Source organism: Rattus norvegicus, chromosome 7 (genome assembly GCF_036323735.1).
Source record: "Rattus norvegicus strain BN/NHsdMcwi chromosome 7, GRCr8, whole genome shotgun sequence".
Classification (NCBI taxonomy): Eukaryota; Metazoa; Chordata; class Mammalia; order Rodentia; family Muridae; genus Rattus; species Rattus norvegicus.
In genome coordinates, this window is record NC_086025.1 from 26,877,291 (window position 1) to 26,898,065 (window position 20,775).

The following is a 20,775-nucleotide window of genomic DNA, read 5'->3' on the forward strand; positions in this document are numbered from 1 at the left end:
TTTAAGTAGAAATGACCGTACAGGTCCTACAGCTGAGGTGTCAAGAAACACGCATAGTTCCATTCTGGGAAGGCAGATCATGCACCCTCTAAACAACCACCCACACACGCGTGAGGCAGTGAGTTGGGGGGTGGCAGGTTTATTTTTTAAAGATTTAAAATTTATGCATTCCTGTGGGTGTGGGCTAAGTTGGGTGTGTCCAAGCCTGTAGGACCAAGAGTCAGTTTTCTCTTTCCACTGCCTGGATCCTGGGGACAGAACTCCTGTTGCAGGGCTGGGGGGGTAAGTACCTTTTTATCTAATGAGCCATCTCTCGGGCCCTAAAAGTAGTTTTGCTTCATGAAAACAATCTGGAAGGCATATCACTGGCCAGCCTGCCCTTTGAGAAACATGGGGAACATTTTCTAGAGCCAAGTGCATTCTTAAGCATAGCCCCAACAAGTCAGGAAATTCACATGAATCCATTGCTACCATTAATCCCTTAGGCCCCACTCAAGCGTTGCCAGCATCCCCAATAATACTGGCTTTGTGATCAAAGACCAGTTTGGGGTCAAATGTTCTGTTTGACTGATACATCTTCTTAGTGTTCTTTAATGGGGAGCTGTTCTTCTGTCGTGATTCTTATGGCCTTCACACTTTTAAAGGTTACAGGTGGGGGTAACACTGTAGAATGGCCTACAAATTGGGAGTATCTGATAGTTCCGTTTGACTAGATAGGTTAGTCATCTTTGTTGGGAAAATTCAGAAATGATTCTGCATTTCTTGCCGTGGGTCCTAGCAGATGAGAATGTAGTTTTGCTGCGTTCTACTATTGATGATGTCAACATTGGTCATCGGATCAAAGTAATGCCACCTCCTAGATCTCTCATCATCCAATTACTCTGTCTTTACAATAAAGGCATATTCCGTAAGGAGGCAATTCAAGATTAATCCCCATTCCTACCCAAACTTTCAAGGCCATTTTATTCAGATATCTTCCTGAGCTTGTGTTTCTTCATTGTATTCAGTGGGCTACAAGCCATTGCCATAATTAGTTAATGGTTGTTTTTCTGAAATTATCTTCAATTTAACCAGTGAGGAGCCATTCAAGTGGAGTCTGTGTCCTGTTACCACGCCCTTGTCGTCTTTTGGGTGGCTCCTTCTTTTAAGGTACAGGATGTTCCAAGCTCATCTCATGTTGTTTCCTGGGCTGTCAGTCACTTTTCAACCCATCCCTGTATTAGTAGGAAATGTATTTAGAAGTCAAAATCTGATATCCACATATCTATGTCCCCAGTCCTCCTGTTCCGTACAGCTAGGTGATCTCTCTAACACTTAGCGTACAAATGCATATTCACGTCTGTCTGCCTGTCTTTCTCTTTCTCTTAAAAACAGGGTTGTTTCTCATTCCAGTGCATTACACTTCTAGATTGTTCTTTATATTTGGAAATTCCTCCCCTGAACAAAAGTGCTCTAGCTCTTCATGCAGGTACCGATCTACCCCATCCTTCCAGAAGTAGCCAGTCTCCAATATCCCTCTTCCTCCTGTCTGCCTGGAACCTTGCTGGTTCAGATAAAATCTGGCCCTCCATGACAGATTGTCCCCCTGTGTGTGCACTGCTTACTTCCATTGTATGTCTGTCATTTAACGGCAAGAAGTTTCCACATGTGAAAAACTTACATTTCCTGGCGGGACTTTAACACCCCACGATGACCCTCTTCACGCTCCTTGGCCTTACACCGTTTGCTAGACCAAGCTTCTGTTGAGATATCTTCCCAGTTTTGCTCTGTTCCAGACTCCCGGCAGTCCACCTCCACTGCACGAGTTCCCTCTCACCTTTCCAGTCCCTGCCTCTTTAGCTTGGGTCTCTCTCATGTGCCCTAACAGGATCCATCTGAAAACGGACAGTGCTATTTCTCTGTTTAGGTTCTGCAATGCTCCTCCCCACCTAGGTGCGAGTACCACCTCCCTGTCCCTCATCTAATGATGTCACAATTTATTTTTCTCATGGAGTGAAAGAAGGAGGAGAATGACCAAACGTCTCACATCTGAGATCATGTACTTACAACTCATGTGACTCTCCCGGTGCCTTGATTATTGTCTTAATGATCATTCTTCAACCTGAAATTTAAGTTATAGCTTCAAATTCCTTGGGGCTATGAAGTCTCTTAATTTGTTTAGCTCTTAACATTCATTTTTCCCTCTATTTCTCTTGCAGTTTTTTTAAGTGAGGTTGCTTTGATTAACTTTTGTTTCCCATGATTAAGGGGAAGGGTTATCATAGATTAATGGAGAAAGATGCCCATGAAGGATTATGAATGGATTATGAATAAATTACAGTAGCTTATGCACATCATAGCTCCCTTGCCATTGCTGTGAAGAATTAAGACATGTAGTTACTTCTCTGCTTAATTCATAACACCCCCTGATGCTGCCACCATAGTTCCTTGTACCTTGCTTTCTAGAACAATCCTTTGAACATGGTACTTTTCTATTGCATTGTGTTCAATATCTTCTCCTGCTGGGCATCTGACTTTCATGACACCTTTGTGGCCCCATCCTAGGAAAAGCTTTTCTCTTGGAGACCTCCTACAGTTGGGATTTTTTACCTTTAATTTGGATTCCATGTTTTAGAATAATCCTTCCTTATTTTCATTTCACATGAATGTGTGTATGCTTGTATGTCTCTATGTGCGTGGGTACCTATTGAAACCAGAAGGAGGCATTGAAACCCCTGGAACAGGAGTTACAGGTGTTCGTTAGTTACCTAAAGAGGATGCTGGAAACTGGGTCCCAGTTCTCTGCCAAAGCAGTAAGTGTTCATACCCTCCAAGCCACCTCCTCACCTCATGGGTTCTACTTTTGAAAACTCTTCTTAGAGTCAGTATCTATTGCACATCTCTGAGATTCTCAAAGGCTCCATCTATTTCCTGTTGCTGGTGAATATTTCAAGTTCTCCTGACTGTTCTGAGAGTCTAGTGTTTAGCATCCTTCTGGGTGTGAACCTTTTTCCTATGGGCTATCTGATAACAGTTTCTGGATGCCATGGTTTGGAAGCTCTGTTAGATGTTCTCTTTTCTCCATCCCCACAGGTACCCAGCTCCTGACCCGTTCTAGACCCCGCTGTGATGTCATCCTATGTATCCCTATCCATTTTAGTGCCATAAGATTTCTTGATACCTAGTGTTTTTAGACGTCACTGATGAGACTTTTCGTGTTTTTCATTACTGCTCTCATTTTGTCTTTTACTATCTTTATTACTTTTCTCTTTAAATTCATGCATATTCTTTTCCCATGCCAAACTGTGGATTTTCATGTCTTTTCTGCTCTGTTTCACTGTAATCTGGATAAGCACAATTAGCAGTATTCATGCCGGAGCCTAAAGGCTGTGCTGTCTTGAAATTTCCTCTGCTAAATAAATGAGTTCAGAGACTGGGGAGATGGCTCAATAGGTAAGCGTGCTTGCTGTGCAAGCCGGAGGACACGAGTTCAGACTCAAGCACCCACATAAAGAGTTAAGCAAGGCGATATGCACACTTGCGATGTCAACACTGTAGATGGTGGTGTCGAGAGATGTGCTGGGGCTTGCTAACAGCTTACCTCTAGGTTCAGTGAGAGACTCTGTCTCAAAGGAATACATGGAACACATTAAAGCAGGATACCTGATATCCTTCTATGGCTTCACATATTTACTCATGTGTACATACACCATATATATATATATATATATATATATATATATATATATACACACACACACACACACACACACACACACACACCATGCACGCATGCAATAAAAAGAAAAAGGAAAAGACAACATAAATTAATCTATTACTTTCTAATTTAGCTTTAAATAAGTTTTCAAGACACAGGGAGAACGCTGTCAAATTCTTCGCCAAAATGTGGTATGAACAACCTTCTGGCAGTTCCCAAGAGAATAGGGTACCCCACATGAGCTGTGCCTCTAGGATTTTCATTTCAATCCAAATTCTGACCATCCACACTGCACCTAGAGTGCTCCTTTAAGCTCTGTACATATCGTTCTAGGGCTCCTTTCTGTAGTTCAGAACCCCTCCACTCCTCTCACAAACCAGTTCCAAAGTCCTAAGGTTTATTGCTGACTCACATCTCAGTAGGTTTTCTGTTACGTTCTTTTCTTGTTGCTTTGACCAAATATATGACAAGCTATTGGAAGAAGACTTTATTCCAACTCAAAGTCTTGAGGATCCAGTCCAATGTGTTGTAGAAGTCATGGTAGCTGGTGAGAGTGTGAGATGGACGGTCACATCTCAGCCACAGTCAGAAAGCAGAGAGAAATGAATGCTGGTACTCAGCTTTCTCTCCCCATCCTACTCAGTCTGAGACTCCAGCCCATGAAACAATGCTGCCCTCACGCAAGGTGGGTGATCACAGACATGATTAGAGGTTTCTTTCCTTCCTCAGTCTAAGCAGGGTGACATTGGCAATCAAGATTGACAGTTGTTATCCCATGTGTTCTGGTTTCGCTCAGTTATGAATATCACAGCTAAAAACAATTTAGTGGAGGGACAAGTTTCTTTCGGCTCACAGATTACAGACCATCACTGGGGAAAATCAAGTAAGGAAATCAAACAGGAATTTGAAGTGGGTATAAAGGAATCCTACTTGCTGACTCACTCTTTGGCTCATGCTTAACCGATTTTCTTCTTCAGGATCACCTGCCTAGGGAATGGTACAGCCCACAGTGAACTGGGCCATCCTACCCTGATTAACAATCAAGACAGTCCCCCACAGATATGTGCACAGGCCAGTCTAATCTGAGAAATCCCCCAGTTGAGCAACTCATTTAGTAGGTGACTCTAGACTGTGTCAAGTTGACTGGGAAACCTAATTAGAAGTGAGTTTTATAAGGGACCTTGAAATAATTGTTTTCATTTTTAAAATAGCTATGTTATTGTCATCTTCTCGCCATGAACGACGCCAAGGAACCTTTAAAAAGTATTAGTTAGACCCAGGGTCCCCCTGGTGCTTTCATTGCAGTTTCTCCAGAATTATTTGTTAGGAGCTCCTCCCATCCCACCTCCATTCCCAGAACCACTCCTCCTGCTGCAGACCCAGCCCCCACCCTAGATATTTCCAACTCCTCTTCTCAGCCTTCACCTTTAATCCATCTCCATTCTTTTGTGTCACCCACCAATCTTCAGAACCACTTTCTACCAGGGACCCCCAGTAGCCACACTGGGCTGGAATGCATGTAGGTGATTTTCAGCTATCCTTCCTATCTCTCCAGGATTCCTCGTAGTCCTGCAGCTGCTTGTTTGCAGGTGCCCCTCCTCCCACCTTTCTCCCTGGGATCTCCTCCTCTTCATACAGACTTTGTCTCCCCAGCTCTTTCTGTGCGTCTCTCAGCCTTTTCTCCTAGTCCACCCTCATCCTTTGTATTACCCGCAGAGCCACAGAAACACTCTACCAGGGACCCTATAGCCACCACATCTGCCTCAGGTTCTGACTGGGCAACAGCAACCAAGAAACTGAACCCCATCCCAACAAAGACGATACTAGATAACCACACTAAGGAACAGCTCCAACGTCGTAATGCCATCCAGCTACCTAGAACGCAACACAAAAACAGAAGGATGAACATCCGAGACAGGATGCCTCTCCTCCAGAAGCCAGCAACCCTAATGCAGTGCATTAGACCCTGAAGAATGCAACTTACTTGAATGTGTTCGAAGGCCTTAAAAGAACAGGAGTCAGTGCTCTGGCAAACTCTGGACACACAAATAGTTGAATGAAATGATGAAAGTCTTCCAAGACATGAAAGTAGACACGGAATCACTAAAAAAAAAAAAAAAAACCCAAACCCAAATGAAACAGCAAATGGAAAGTTAGGTTACATCAGCCCTCACCTGCGTTCTTACTGCTTTCACCGCTCCACCCATTCCCAGCCTCGGCTGCAGCCATAGCAGCCATTTGATCTTCCTTGATAACTTCTCCAAACTTCTCCTCTCTTCTTCCCTCTGCCTCAAATAATCACCCCTCCCCCAAAACTCTGGAGGAACAATGTCTCCTCCTTGGGTCCTGTGCCTACATTATGTTAGCTCCTTGGAAAGACAGCCCCCTTTTGCCTCACAGCACGTCCATTCATTCTTATCTCATTACCTTCTTAATGCTAACCCCATCACTTCATCCAAAATGAGACTGCTCCTTATTGCCCTGTGGTTATCCCTTTCTCTGAAATGTAATAATAGCCAGGAAGAGGGATGCTTTGTGCTGCCTTTGTTCCTGCAGAAATTTTGCCACTGAATACACCGAAAAATGTTCCATATGTATTTGTGAAATGAATCAATCATTTCTATGAATATCAAAACTAGCATTAGAGTCTCTAAAATTAGATTTTTTTTTGCCTCAAAGGGAAAAAAATTCAGTAACCTAATAGACAAAAGTTTGATCTGGAATAGTAGTCACTTTTTCTATAATTGATTTTTATTCTAACATGAATTTTTTTTGATTTACTGTTATTCAGATATTTTTGTTGGTGATGGAAATCGGGAGCAAAGGTGGAAAAAAGATTGAACTAGTTACTGCTAGATACAGGGTTTGGCATTTCTTTGAAGTGCTAATGATTATCAGATTGGAATTCACACATATTTACTTCGGTACCTTGGCACGAAATACCCACTTTCTCAAAAGAGAAGTATGAAATTAAATAAGACAAGTTATGAAAACAGTTTAATCTATATGTTTTGCCAAATTTCATCATAGTAACACAATGCAAAGTTTTTTCTATAGTGTATTTATAAAGGTGTTGAAATAAAAATAAAATAGTAAATTCTACATGGTTATCATGTTTTTAAAAAGTCTCAATTTGATGTATAATGTCACCGATTAATATTATATTTCCTCATAGAACATGGAACCTTTTTGATTAAATTGTTCATTGTAAAAATATAAGCATAGTTTTCTCTTGTTATATACAACAGAAATCATCCTAATTGCTTTATTTGTCGCTGGGATCTGAGTGTGCATGTCCTGCTAAATATGTCAACATCCTCAAGCCCAGGGTAGTAGATAGTAGAAGGTGAGGGATTTAGAAGGCTGATGAGATCAGAGCCCTTATGAATGGGATTAGCGCCCATATAAAACAACTAAGGGGTTGGGGATTTAGCTCAGTGGTAGAGCGCTTGCCTAGGAAGCGCAAGGCCCTGGGTTCGATCCCCAGCTCCAAAAAAAAAAAAAAAAAAAAACAACTAAGAACCCCTTCATGCCTTTTATAAGGGAAGGATACGATTAGATGATGCCTTCACTGAACTAGAGTGTGGAGATCCTCATCAGGCAATCTTCTGGTATCCCCGTCAGGCTTGTCGACCTCTGGAATTGAAATAAACAGTTCTTTGCTATTTAGAAACTGTTGTGTTTATAGTGGTTTATTAGACCGCCCAAAGGACTAAGACAGGTCTTTTACTCGCCCCGTGGTCACGCTTTTAGGTGTGTGCTGCTGACAACCATGATGTCCAAGATATGGAGATAAAAGCACTGCACAACTTTTTTTTTTTAAAGAATGTATTGATTTGTGATTTGATGTGAGCCAGTCGTGCCTTGAGACACATCAAGCCACCTCAGACTGGGGGCTTGAAAATCATAGGCATTTTTGAGTTCATGAATCCGGGTGCTTTCCTTCATGTGGGGCAGCTTCAGCTCATCCTGACAAAGTTTCATGTTATTCCATGACCACATGGCATACAGGTCTGAGCTTACTCTAATTACCCAGGGTCAGGCACCAGGCAACCAGAGACTCTCCTGCTGAACTGATTCAGACTTGCCAGTCTAAACCCATGTATCTGCTTCACCTTATTCCTTTCCCTAGAAGCCAGAAAAAGACACATGCTCACAATCTCTTCCTATTCCCTCTGTCTTTTATCTGGCTTAATGTGCCTTCTTACATCCCCACGGAGTGAGGTATATTCTTTTCTTGATCTTTGAGTGTCAGAGTCTATCTTTTTGTTCCAGTTACAATCATTCCATGATATATTGACTCCAGCATTTCTAAAGAACATTTAAAAAAAAAAGAACCCCGACATTTTCAAACAGCTGACCATGTCACCTCATCATCCAGTAGCTCAGCTGGCAAGATTCCAAGAGCAGCTGATGAAATGTAGAAGCAATTTTCAGACCATCCACATCACACACATTGTGTTTCCTTCCGTCTCATTCACCAGGGCCAGGCACTTATTCCCAGTGGTAGTCAGTGTCAGAGGGGTGAGGCTAGAGAGAGAGGGTGTGGCTATAGGGAGAGGGCGTGTCTACAGGGAGAGTGTAGTTATTGGGAGGGATGAGGTTTCAGGAAATCTAAGCAGATGGATGAATTTCCATCAGTTTACCATACAAACACTTCGAGTTTAGAATCAATGTCTCCTTTGATTTGAGTAACCTTTAAATTTTGACCCCTGAAGTAAGCAAGAACTATTCTACCACTTGGGGCAAACATATTTTCAACTGTCATGATGCTAAGGACTGTTATTCAAAGGCTAAGCTTACAAGCTAAGAACTAAATTCCCTTTCATTTAAGGAAGTGGCTACTTGTGACTAGAGAGATTGGTTCATACGAATCACTCGAGATTGTAATTACAGTCATTTTAGTCAAAACACAGAGGTGATGGTAACCTTAAACTGTCACTCACAGAATCTTTTAAACTTTAAATATAGTGTCCCTAAAATTCTCATTATTCTAGATAACTAGCATGGTCAGAAAACCCTTTGACTAAGAGTTACAGACCTTTTTCCGATAATAGGTTTCACACACTCTTCAATTTTCCTTCCAAACTAAATCACTTTAGTCTTTTCAGCAACATTCAGAATACAAATTCAAACTTCTTTATTCCTTGCTTTTGACCATTTCCTACCATGACTTTCATCTATCCACCTGCTGATGCTGTAGAGTACAGTAGAGAGTCCAAGGCACCCAGGAAGAAGGATGAGAAAATAAACTGGAAGGGGTTGTGGGTCTTATGTCCTCCTAGTATTAGCTTGTCTCTGGGAAGAAGCACACACATCAAACAGATCAGTACTGCCATTGCTGTACCTTCCTCACGTTCCAAAAACAGTGATGAGGAAGAAAGCAATAGCCCTCTCTTATGAGCCTCCTTCATGATTCTCTTAGTAAGCCAACACTGAATTATTCTTTTATCTCAGTAGTAATATGTATTCCAGCCAGCAGATTCTGGAATCTATTAGATCTTAGGTTGAGTTACAGCTCAACTCCTGTGAGGCACAGAAACTTCAGCAGGCTAAGTTGTATGTTGGCTTTGACTCCTTAACAAACAGACCTAAGAAACAATAAACACTAGGCCTTAAAGAATTCATAATGTCTTGTCCCAACTATGACCTCTGCCTCAAGAATGATCTCTGTTGAAAGAGGAATGCAAAATGTAGTTGACATAGACATGATAAATATTTGCAAAGGGTTGGACTTTTGCCATAAGACCAACATGGAGATCATATTGAAGTAGACAGATGGACATTGTTTCTTGCTCAGATTGTCAGATCTCAATTCGGGTTGCTTTTTCTTTCTTCCATTCTGGGGTGCTGATAGGATAGGTCTGGATGGGAAAATATGATCTTGGAAAATCCTGCCCTGTACCAGCATGAGATTGGAAGATACTTAGAGCCAAGAAGAAACATTCTTTTACCAGGTGTAGGGGAGAGAGAAGCACAAAGGCCCAGGGCCCATGCACAGCACCAAGAATAGATTTGAATATTCTGGCCCCAGAACAAATGTCATCTGAGATTCACTCTGGTTTCCAAGTTTTTCAAAACTAGGAACATTTGTTATTTTGTTTGCAAATTTTTTTCCTATCAGGAAAGTGTGTTTATTGTTAATAACCAGATCACAGAACTGCTATAAGGATCAAATGACAGGATGCAAATGTAATTCTCTATTCAGTGCCTAGAAAGTAGACCCTACTCATTAAATGTTACTTGTTAATTCATAAGCTCATTGGTAATTGAATCTTTTAATAACAATTAACCTTTTCCAAGTGTGAGTCAGCCAGTCAGCTTTAGTGTATTGTCAGTATGCTGCACAATGACTGTGTCTGACTTCAGGACACCAGGCTCAAGGCCTATCATAGAATATAACTTCGATCTTGGCAAATATTTAGCTATGCCTATGAATGGCCGTTACTTCTGTAAAACAAAGAAAGTCTGTCTTTCTTTGCCAAGTCCTTTGCAGAAGTTTTTACTCAGTGTCTCTTATATGATCAATCAAGTCATTAAAAAAAACGATAATGTATTTCAAATCACAGAGAAATGTTATGTTTTATCTTAGAAACATTTCTAAGGCAATAAAAAAATCACCATTATTCTTTGATTTCTTTTCTGCATTGCACTTGCAAAGATCTAAAGAAATCAGAAGGTGTGCCATTTCAGAGGAGAAAGAGCAAGCTCTGTGTACAGCTCAACGTCGGTTTTGTAGAACGGTCATGCTTTTGAGTGAAGTAATAAATGTACCAATTGCCTCCACTGGGCCTGAAAATTTGCCTTTGTTTAGCTCATATAATCCAAATAATGTTAGTTTAATACTCAAAGTAATGCTTTCAGGATTATTAATCTTAACTTTTTACTAAATATACTGCCCCCTCCCCCAGGGTTTTGTTTTTGAATATATTTAATGAGAGAAGTGGAGAGGGATGTCAGTATGTATAATGGCAACTTGAGGGTCTACCACACAATAACTCCTAATTGTGAGACTCAGGATATGGTTGTCCCACTTCAGAAAAACCCAATTTTGTTCACTTAATATCAAACATATATGCTCATATGAAGAAGGAGAGATATATGGCCACTGGAATTACTCAGTTTAGGTCTTTCAAATGAAACCTAAAAGGTATCAAAGCGATTTAATTCACATACATGAGCCCACCCCCATACACATGCACATTTTAAATGTGGCAGTATAGGATCGTGTGCATTCCTTAAAGCTAATGTGTTACAATGTATAAATAATCAAATGTCTGGGTATACCACAGTTCATAAAGGCATTGCCACTTTTGGGTGGCTGTCAGAGTCATTGGTAAACAAGCATCCTGATGGCCCTACCCCTTTTTTGCAGATGACCTCTCTCAGCAGGAAGATGACGAACACCCAAAAGAGTATGATGCTGGGCAATTCGCAGGCCTTCTCCACGGGTCCTCTCCAGCCTGTGAGGCTCCAGAAAATCCGTTTCACCTGTATGGGAAAAGAAATCAAGGTGAAGACGGACAAGAGGAAGCCAGCTTGGCCAACAGTCCTTTGCCTTTCAAACAGACTCCAATAGAAAATAACCCAGAGCCTTCAGTGAAGAAAATTAAACCCAAAGTGGTCAGTAGAACGATTTTCCACAAAAGAAGCCACCAACTTGAGAACCATACCATCGTTGGCACAAGAATGTCCAGGGGTGGATCCCGCAACGGCGACCAATGGGGTGTGAATCCAGGGGGCTTCGTGGAGAGAGCGTGCACTCTAGGGAGAATAAGGTCATTGCCTAAAGCCCTGATCGACATGCATTTATCCAAAAATGTCTCCAAGTCCGATTCCGATCTTATTGCGTACCCTTCCAAGGACAAAGCGAGAGTTAACTGGAGCAAATCGTCAACTGCAGAGCGCAGTTCCAAAGATAATTCTGAAAGAACGCCTTCCTTCACATCTGAATGGGAAGAAGTAAGCCCGACTTTTCTTGTTGCTCTTTCTGTAGGCTTTAGAGTTGAAGGAGGTTTGGAAGAAAGATTTTCAGTTTTTAAAATCTTTCAGGAGCTGAAGTTGGCGGGGGGAGGGGGGGTGTTAAAAAAAAAAAAAAACCCATACAGTTCCAACTGGAAGGGAAAAGGTTCTATGGATAATACACAGTAATTTTCCAGCAAGTGGAAAAATGAGCACGTTGCTACATATGTGGGGGACACTTTGTTTCCATAGAAATTGGTATCAAGCAGAAGTAATAAGTAGCTGTGAGGTGCAGAAGACCGCGCCTATCATGTCCCAGCAGGCACTGCGGCTGACGGTTTGAGAAAAACCTTGTTTCGCTGTGTCATTTAGCTACTCGCTAAACTTTCTGCTAGCATGCCTTCCTTCTTTAAAGCGTCTCATATTTTTGAGACATATCCTTAGGATTTTAGTCTTAATGGGAAAACCAGCCCTTCCGGCTCCTCTTCAAGAACCATGCAACAAATACACATCACTTAATATTTCCCATTTGTCGCAACCAGAGGCACATTAGAGGAGAAACAGCACTTTAGTGTCGGGTCTCACTACTCTAAACCCCACTCTAAGACAAAGTCTGAGAGAATTATTCTAAAAATAAAGGCCCCTTGTAAAGCTATACAGTCTCATTTCTCCTTAAGAGAATTACCTCAGAACATAATAATAATGCTTCTTGCTCTTTCTTGACTTTCTTTAAAGAACAGACTGGGTTGCTATCGATATTTTATCCTAACGTGTCACATTTTTGTTTGTGAAAAGGCCATGCCTGGTGGATTTAGCTTTGAAGTGCACGAGGTCACTTTGGTATTCTGAGAACCAAAAATAGATGTGATTCTGATATATCGTCTTTCTAAATTGAGCTGTTTGGGGGAAATCAGTTGACATCTTCACTTTTTTTTTTTCACACTGAACAAATTGGAAGACTCGAGTGATGTTCATTGTTTTCTTGAAACCTTCCATTTTCTCCAGATGACCAATATAAGAGGAGAGATTTTTAGATGGCTAGAACTTAGAATTTGGAATCTAAATTCCAAATCTACATGCCAATACTTCGCTAATGTATCCATTTTTGAATTTTTAACCCCTGAAATCTTGCTTGGAATCCCTTTTTGTAAGATAACCTTGAAACATCTAACTTATAGATTGAAGTTGTTTTGGTGGCTATATTCTTTAATCAATGCCACCAACTAGCTTGTGGCTGCTCGACCCATTCAGTTAGAACGTGACTCTAATAGCTGCCCCCACAAACTGGAACTTACCTTTCGCAGTGAGAGCGCACACCTTCTGAGGGAAGGAGAACGGTCGCGAGGAACATAGACCTTGACACTGAACCTCTCCTCTTCCCTTCTTTTTCTGGGCTTAAAAAGTTCATAGTTCCTAACTTAGTGAGTCACCTATGCATTAAAAAGGGTGAGTTCATAAGTTACGTATTTTTTAAAAATCAAAAAGATATTTGCTTGCCTTTAAATCTTATACTGTTGGCCTCTGAATTTTAGTCGGCTGTGGTCATAGCACCAAGAATATATGACTACAGCACTTAATGGTTATTTCTGAATGCGATCATAAATACGCGCACGACGATCCTCTCACGTGGTTTTTACTTTCCACAGATCGACAAAATAATGAACTCGATTGACGTTGGAATCAACAGCGAACTTGAAGGGATGAACGGTGAGGCCACCAATGCAATGCGATTAATAACTCTGCTTAGGGAACAGCCAGAAAATGAGCAGGGCCCTTAGAGAATGTCATATTTGATCATGTGTGACTGCAAATGATTTCCTTCAACTCTCAGACGCAGCAGCCTTCACCTAAAATGTCACCAGAGTGTTTTGATTTGGCAAATTGGGAATTTTTCCCATGTTGTTCTTTCCTGGTGTCAGGTGATCTTGATGAATGAAGAAGCTTCCGCTTCAGGCCGAATGGAGCGCCAAGCACTTCGAAGCAGTGAAATCTGATGATTTGATTTCCTAGTTTTCATTCAGCAACGTGTCGCATTTGTCCTGGCGAAAGTGATTAACAGCTTCTAAGTTTTAAATACCATTCGGCAAAAGCCGTATGCTACTCGTCTTCTTTGATCCTGTAGGGCCTAGCAAAGTATCTCTTGGAGAGTTTCTTTTACCACCGTTACTTAATACATTGCTCTAAGAGTTTCTCCTAGACAGTTTCAGCTCAGAGGAGAAGGCTGTTTGAAACCCTTTGACTGACTTTTTTTAAAATTCTGATAGATGGTGCCAAATACCAGATATCTATGCCTTTCGAAATCCTTATATCCATACAAAAGAAGTTAATCAGACTTCCTCATCAGAGCACAGCCTAGGATATGATGAGTAAAGAACTTCCCTAACAAGCAAGATATTACAGGCTGCTAAACAACATAGTCATCAAACCACAAAGCGTTCTAGTGGAATTGTTTAAATTTTCAAAATTAATATTCCAAATCAACGATAAACGCACCATCAAAATTTAAATAAAGACAAGCTACCATCTCACTAGAGTAGCTTAAAGTCTCATACTGTGATTCCTAGAATGGCTAACAAGAGCCTGTGCCCCGTCAGGGAGCTGGCAGAGCCTTAGGCAGTGACAAGCCAGATGCTTTTCGGATGTCCAAGCTACAGTGTTGCATCAACACTGCAAACTCTGGTGGTGCCGCTATTGCTCCTGCACAAGCAAATCAGGTTGTCCCTTAGCGGTGGTTCAAATGAAACAGTAATACAGCATGACTTGGCAGTCTGATCACGTGTCTGGAAAGATGGGAGTGTGACAGTTAACTGCCCAATCACAGACATCCTCTCCCCATCACATCTTTCCCCCATCCTACATCAGATACTCTGATCTATCTTAAACCAACCAGTCCATGGCTAGAGCAGTCTCCCTGGAGATACCAAGACATGCATATTAATTTAAACCTTGATACTGGATGTGTCTGGGGCTCCTACAGTTAGGTCTATAGCGTAATGACCATCTCCATGGGAGGAAAAAAAAGTGTGAATTTCATAGCAAATCCACACGTGCTTGGTCGCCCGCACATGCATACACAAACACACACCAAATGTGAAAGTCTGATGTGCTGTTTCAGCACTCTTGATCTCACATTTGAAAGTTATGAAAGGGCTCCAGATCTTACCATCTTTTTTTTTTTTTTTGGTTCTTTTTTTTTTTTTCGGAGCTGGGGACCGAGCCCAGGGCCTTGTGCTTCCTAGGCAAGTGCTCTACCACTGAGCTAAATCCCCAACCCCACCATCTTTTAAAATAATGAAGCAATACCAACATTTCAGTATTAACCAAATCCACAGGCTGTTCCCCTGCAGTTTTGTTCTATGTCAACCCTTACCATCTGCCCCCCCACCACCACCATTATTTACTAGTTTCTGCATTGGCATTAAAATGAGAGCAGAGGCCCTATCCCCCAAAGAATCATTATTATTGACAAAGGCTGACTCTGCAGGTGCATTAGTTTTGCCTCTTAATTACACACTAATTATGTACTAAGTGATTGGCCATAGCATTAACATTCCAACTGGTCCTTGGGCTGGTCATAAATCGAAGCTTTTAACAGTTGCAGCACCCTCTACACACACACCCACACACCCACACCCACACCCACACACCCACACCCACACCCACACACACACACACACACACACACACACACTTAGAAAACAGTCTTACCTACAGAAGTGATAACAACCGCATAAAGATGTCACTCCACAAATAACATTTTGGGTACTGAGTGCAATTGAAAATCACACAGTGAAATGAAAGTCAGATGGATATGAATATAACACACTGCCTTACTACGATCGGCTGCTTGACCTTAGCACACTTAGAACAAAGATACGAGCAGATGTGTGTTGCATTTTAGCTCTCATCTTGGCATACCATGAGGATGATGAATGTACAAACAAAATGTCTCTGAGCCTTACTTATCACAAGAAAGTATCTTAAGATATTAGCTATTCTTATGACCTTAGCATTAAACGTACTGAATCCCCTGGAACTGTCATGACTTGTCAAGTGGAATAGAAATTTACTAGAGAATTCATACCAGAGAAGCCCAGTTCCCTCGGGGGAATTAAAATGTCCAGAGAACCCTGACAAAGGAAAGAGAAAATGTATATTTTAATGCCATTGTTCTAAATTAACTTCTCTAAAGGCTCATCTCTCTCTCTCTCTCTCTCTCTCTCTCTCTCTCTCTCTCTCTCACACACACACACACACACATACACACACACACAATGTAGATAATATACACAGTAAAATTAGTGGAAAGTAAAATCAGAATGAGTGAGAATAAATACAATAACAGAGAGTATGAGTTATCAGGCAGTAGAATTTAGCTTGAAAAAGCCACTGAGGTATCAATGGCTGGTATTAACAAAATTTATAAACATTTTTGGCATTTGTTGCTTAAAAACTCAGAGGACAATTTCAAGGGGAAAAATCCCTAAGTAATGGAGATACGTGAATGAACAGTGTAGACAGGCCATGCACACACCTGCTCTGCTTCAGCATTTTTATGTGCCCCGCCCCCATGTCAGGTGTTTACTTATAAACAGTATTGGGCCAACCAGGAATAAAGGTAGAATTCCCTCATCATCCATCTTAAAAAATCTGAAATAGCTCAGGGGGATCACTCAATGTAAGTCACATGACAATATCATAATACAATGGTTCTACTCAATGGAACCAGTTTCCTTAAGGGGAAAATCCATCACTAAAACTTCATCACTAGGAAGGGGCAGCACAGGTCTTCCTGGTTGCTGCCGCTGCAGAGAGCCCGTGGGCAGCACCCCACGAGCGAACCTGAGCCTCGGGACCACAGGTAAGACCAAATTTTCTGCTGCAAGAAAGCTGCCTGGTGAGCTTGGGACACACGGAAGCAGAATTTCTCTAGGACCCGGCACGTTCTGTGTTTACCGGAAGTCCCACACCCGCGGATCCCGGCCCGCAGCAGCTCTCTGCTCCCAGACCCGGTGAGAGAGAGACCCAACCGCCTGGTCAGGTGGGCACTCCTGAGGCTGCAGAGCGGAAGAGACCACCAACTCTGCTCACCCCTGCCCACATCCCTGGCCCAAGAGGAAACTGTATAAGGCCTCTGGGCTCCCGTGGGGGAGGGCCCAGGAGCGGCAGGACCCCTTCCTGAGACACCGCAGGAACCTGAGGGAAACAGACCGGATAAACAGTTCTCTGCACCCAAATCCCGTGGGAGGGAGAGCTGAACCTTCCGAGAGGCAGACAAGCCTGGGAAACCAGAAGAGACTGATCCCTGCACACACATCTCGGATGCCAGAGGAAAAAGCCAAAGACCATCTGGAACCCTGGTGCACTGAAGCTCCCGGAAGGGGCGGCACAGGTCTTCCTGGTTGCTGCCGCTGCAGAGAGCCCCTGGGCAGCACCCCACGAGCGAACTTGAGCCTCAGGACCACAGGTAAGACCAAATTTTCTGCTGCAAGAAAGCTGCCTGGTGAACTCAAGACACAGGCCCACAGGAACAGCTGAAGACCTGTAGAGAGGAAAAACTACACGCCCGAAAGCAGAACACTCTGTCCCCATAACTGACTGAAAGAGAGGAAAACAGGTCTACAGCACTCCTGACACACAGGCTTATAGGACAGTCTAGCCACTGTCAGAAATAGCAGAACAAAGTAACACTAGAGATAATCTGATGGCGAGAGGCAAGCGCAGGAACCCAAGCAACAGAAACCAAGACTACATGGCACCATCGGAGCCCAATTCTCCCATCAAAACAAACATGGAATATCCAAACACACCAGAAAAGCAAGATCTATTTTCAAAATCATATTTGATCATGATGCTGGAGGACTTCAAGAAAGACATGAAGAACTCCCTTAGAGAACAAGTAGAAGCCTACAGAGAGGAATCGCAAAAATGCCTGAAAGAATCGCAAAAATCCCTGAAAGAATTCCAGGAAAACATAAATAAACAAGTAGAAGCCCATAGAGAGGAGACACAAAAATCCCTGAAAGAATTCCAGGAAAACATAAATAAAAAAGTAGAAGCCCATAGAGAGGAGACGCAAAAATCCCTGAAAGAATTCCAGGAAAACACAATCAAACAGTTGAAGGAATTAAAAATGGAAATAGAAGCAATCAAGAAAGAACACATGGAAACAACCCTGGATATAGAAAACCAAAAGAAGAGACAAGGAGCTGTAGATACAAGCTTCACCAACAGAATACAAGAGATGGAAGAGAGAATCTCAGGAGCAGAAGATTCCATAGAAATCATTGACTCAACTGTCAAAGATAATGTAAAGCAGAAAAAGCTACTGGTCCAAAACATACAGGAAATCCAGGACTCAATGAGAAGATCAAACCTAAGGATAATAGGTATAGAAGAGAGTGAAGACTCCCAGCTCAAAGGACCAGTAAATATCTTCAACAAAATCATAGAAGAAAACTTCCCTAACCTAAAAAAAGAGATACCCATAGACATACAAGAAGCCTACAGAACTCCAAATAGATTGGACCAGAAAAGAAACACCTCCTGTCACATAATTGTCAAAACACCAAACGCACAAAATAAAGAAAGAATATTAAAAGCAGTAAGGGAAAAAGGTCAAGTAACATATAAAGGGAGACCTATCAGAATCACACCAGACTTCTCGCCAGAAACTATGAAGGCCAGAAGATCCTGAACTGATGTCATACAGACCCTAAGAGAACACAAATGCCAGCCCAGGTTACTGTATCCAGCAAAACTCTCAATTAACATTGATGGAGAAACCAAGATATTCCATGACAAAACCAAATTTACACAATATCTTTCTACAAATCCAGCACTACAAAGGATAATAAATGGTAAAGCCCAACATAAGGAGGCAAGCTATACCCTAGAAGAAGCAAGAAACTAATCGTCTTGGCAACAAAACAAAGAGAAGAAAAGCACACAAACATAACCTCACATCCAAATATGAATATAACAGGAAGCAATAATCACTATTCCTTAATATCTCTCAATATCAATGGCCTCAACTCCCCAATAAAAAGACATAGATTAACAAACTGGATACGCAACGAGGACCCTGCATTCTGCTGCCTACAGGAAACACACCTCAGAGACAAAGACAGACACTACCTCAGAGTGAAAGGCTGGAAAACAACTTTCCAAGCAAATGGTCAGAAGAAGCAAGCTGGAGTAGCCATTCTAATATCAAATAAAATCAATTTCCAACTAAAAGTCATCAAAAAAGATAAGGAAGGACACTTCATATTCATCAAAGGAAAAATCCACCAAGATGAACTCTCAATCCTAAATATCTATGCCCCAAATACAAGGGCACCTATATACGTAAAAGAAACCTTACTAAAGCTCAAAACACACATTGCACCTCACACAATAATAGTGGGAGATTTCAACACCCCACTCTCATCAATGGACAGATCATGGAAACAGAAATTAAACAGTGATGTCGACAGACTAAGAGAAGTCATGAGCCAAATGGACTTAACAGATATTTATAGAACATTCTATCCTAAAGCAAAAGGATATACCTTCTTCTCAGCTCCTCATGGTACTTTCTCCAAAATTGACCATATAATTGGTCAAAAAACGGGCCTCAACAGGTACAGAAAGATAGAAATAATCCCATGCGTGCTATCGGACCACCACGGCCTAAAACTGGTCTTCAATAACAATAAGGGAAGAATGCCCACATATACGTGGAAATTGAACAATGCTCTACTCAATGATAACCTGGTCAAGGAAGAAATAAAGAAAGAAATTAAAGACTTTTTAGAATTTAATGAAAATGAAGGTACAACATACCCAAACTTATGGGACACAATGAAAGCTGTGCTAAGAGGAAAACTCATAGCGCTGAGTGCCTGCAGAAAGAAACAGGAAAGAGCATATGTCAGCAGCTTGACAGCACACCTAAAAGCTCTAGAACAAAAAGAAGCAAATACACCCAGGAGGAGTAGAAGGCAGGAAATAATCAAACTCAGAGCTGAAATCAACCAAGTAGAAACAAAAAGGACCATAGAAAGAATCAACAGAACCAAAAGTTGGTTCTTTGAGAAAATCAACAAGATAGATAAACCCTTAGCCAGACTAACGAGAGGACACAGAGAGTGCGTCCAAATTAACAAAATCAGAAATGAAAAGGGAGACATAACTACAGATTCAGAGGAAATTCAAAAAATCATCAGATCTTACTATAAAAACCTATATTCAACAAAATTTGAAAATCTTCAGGAAATGGACAATTTCCTAGACAGATACCAGGTATCGAAGTTAAATCAGGAACAGATAAACCAGTTAAACAACCCCAAAACTCCTAAGGAAATAGAAGCAGTCATTAAAGGTCTCCCAACCAAAAAGAGCCCAGGTCCAGACGGGTTTAGTGCAGAATTCTATCAAACCTTCATAGAAGACCTCATACCAATATTATCCAAACTATTCCACAAAATTGAAACAGATGGAGCACTACCGAATTCCTTCTACGAAGCCACAATTACTCTTATACCTAAACCACACAAAGACACAACAAAGAAAGAGAACTTCAGACCAATTTCCCTTATGAATATCGACGCAAAAATACTCAATAAAATTCTGGCAAACCGAATTCAAGAGCACATCAAAACAATCATCCACCATGATCAAGTAGGCTTCATCCCAGGCATGCAGGGATGGTTTAATATACGGAAAACCATCAATGTGATCCATTATATAAACAAACTGAAAGAACAAAACCACATGATCATTTCATTAGATGCTGAGAAAGCATTTGACAAAATTCAACACCCCTTCATGATAAAAGTCCTGGAAAGAATAGGAATTCAAGGCCCATACCTAAACATAGTAAAAGCCATATACAGCAAACCAGTTGCTAACATTAAACTAAATGGAGAGAAACTTGAAGCAATCCCGCTAAAATCAGGGACTAGACAAGGCTGCCCACTCTCTCCCTACTTATTCGATATAGTTCTTGAAGTTCTAGCCAGAGCAATCAGACAACAAAAGGAGATCAAGGGGATACAGATCGGAAAAGAAGAGGTCAAAATATCACTATTTGCAGATGACATGATAGTATATTTAAGTGATCCCAAAAGTTC

At 41.4% G+C, this 20,775-nt stretch overlaps 1 protein-coding gene and 1 long non-coding RNA gene across 16 annotated transcripts in view; one reads left to right on the forward strand and one right to left on the reverse strand.

Annotated features, from left to right (window-relative positions):
* Nucleotides 1–20,775, forward strand: part of Anks1b (ankyrin repeat and sterile alpha motif domain containing 1B) — a 1,165,904-nt gene that overhangs the window by 676,642 nt on the left and 468,487 nt on the right. For all 15 annotated transcript variants that reach the window (NM_001414940.1, NM_001271371.3, XM_039079051.2 and 12 more), the window contains 2 exons: nt 11,073–11,659; nt 13,306–13,366. In NM_001414940.1, the coding sequence (NP_001401869.1) occupies nt 11,073–11,659; nt 13,306–13,366 (648 nt within the window). The remainder of the gene's footprint in view (nt 1–11,072; nt 11,660–13,305; nt 13,367–20,775) is intronic.
* On the reverse strand, nt 125–6,491 carry LOC120093797 (uncharacterized). The gene is made up of 3 exons (XR_005487484.2): nt 5,682–6,491; nt 2,047–2,101; nt 125–1,214 (listed from the first exon to the last, which is right to left on the reverse strand). It is a non-coding gene; the product is annotated as an uncharacterized LOC120093797 (long non-coding RNA).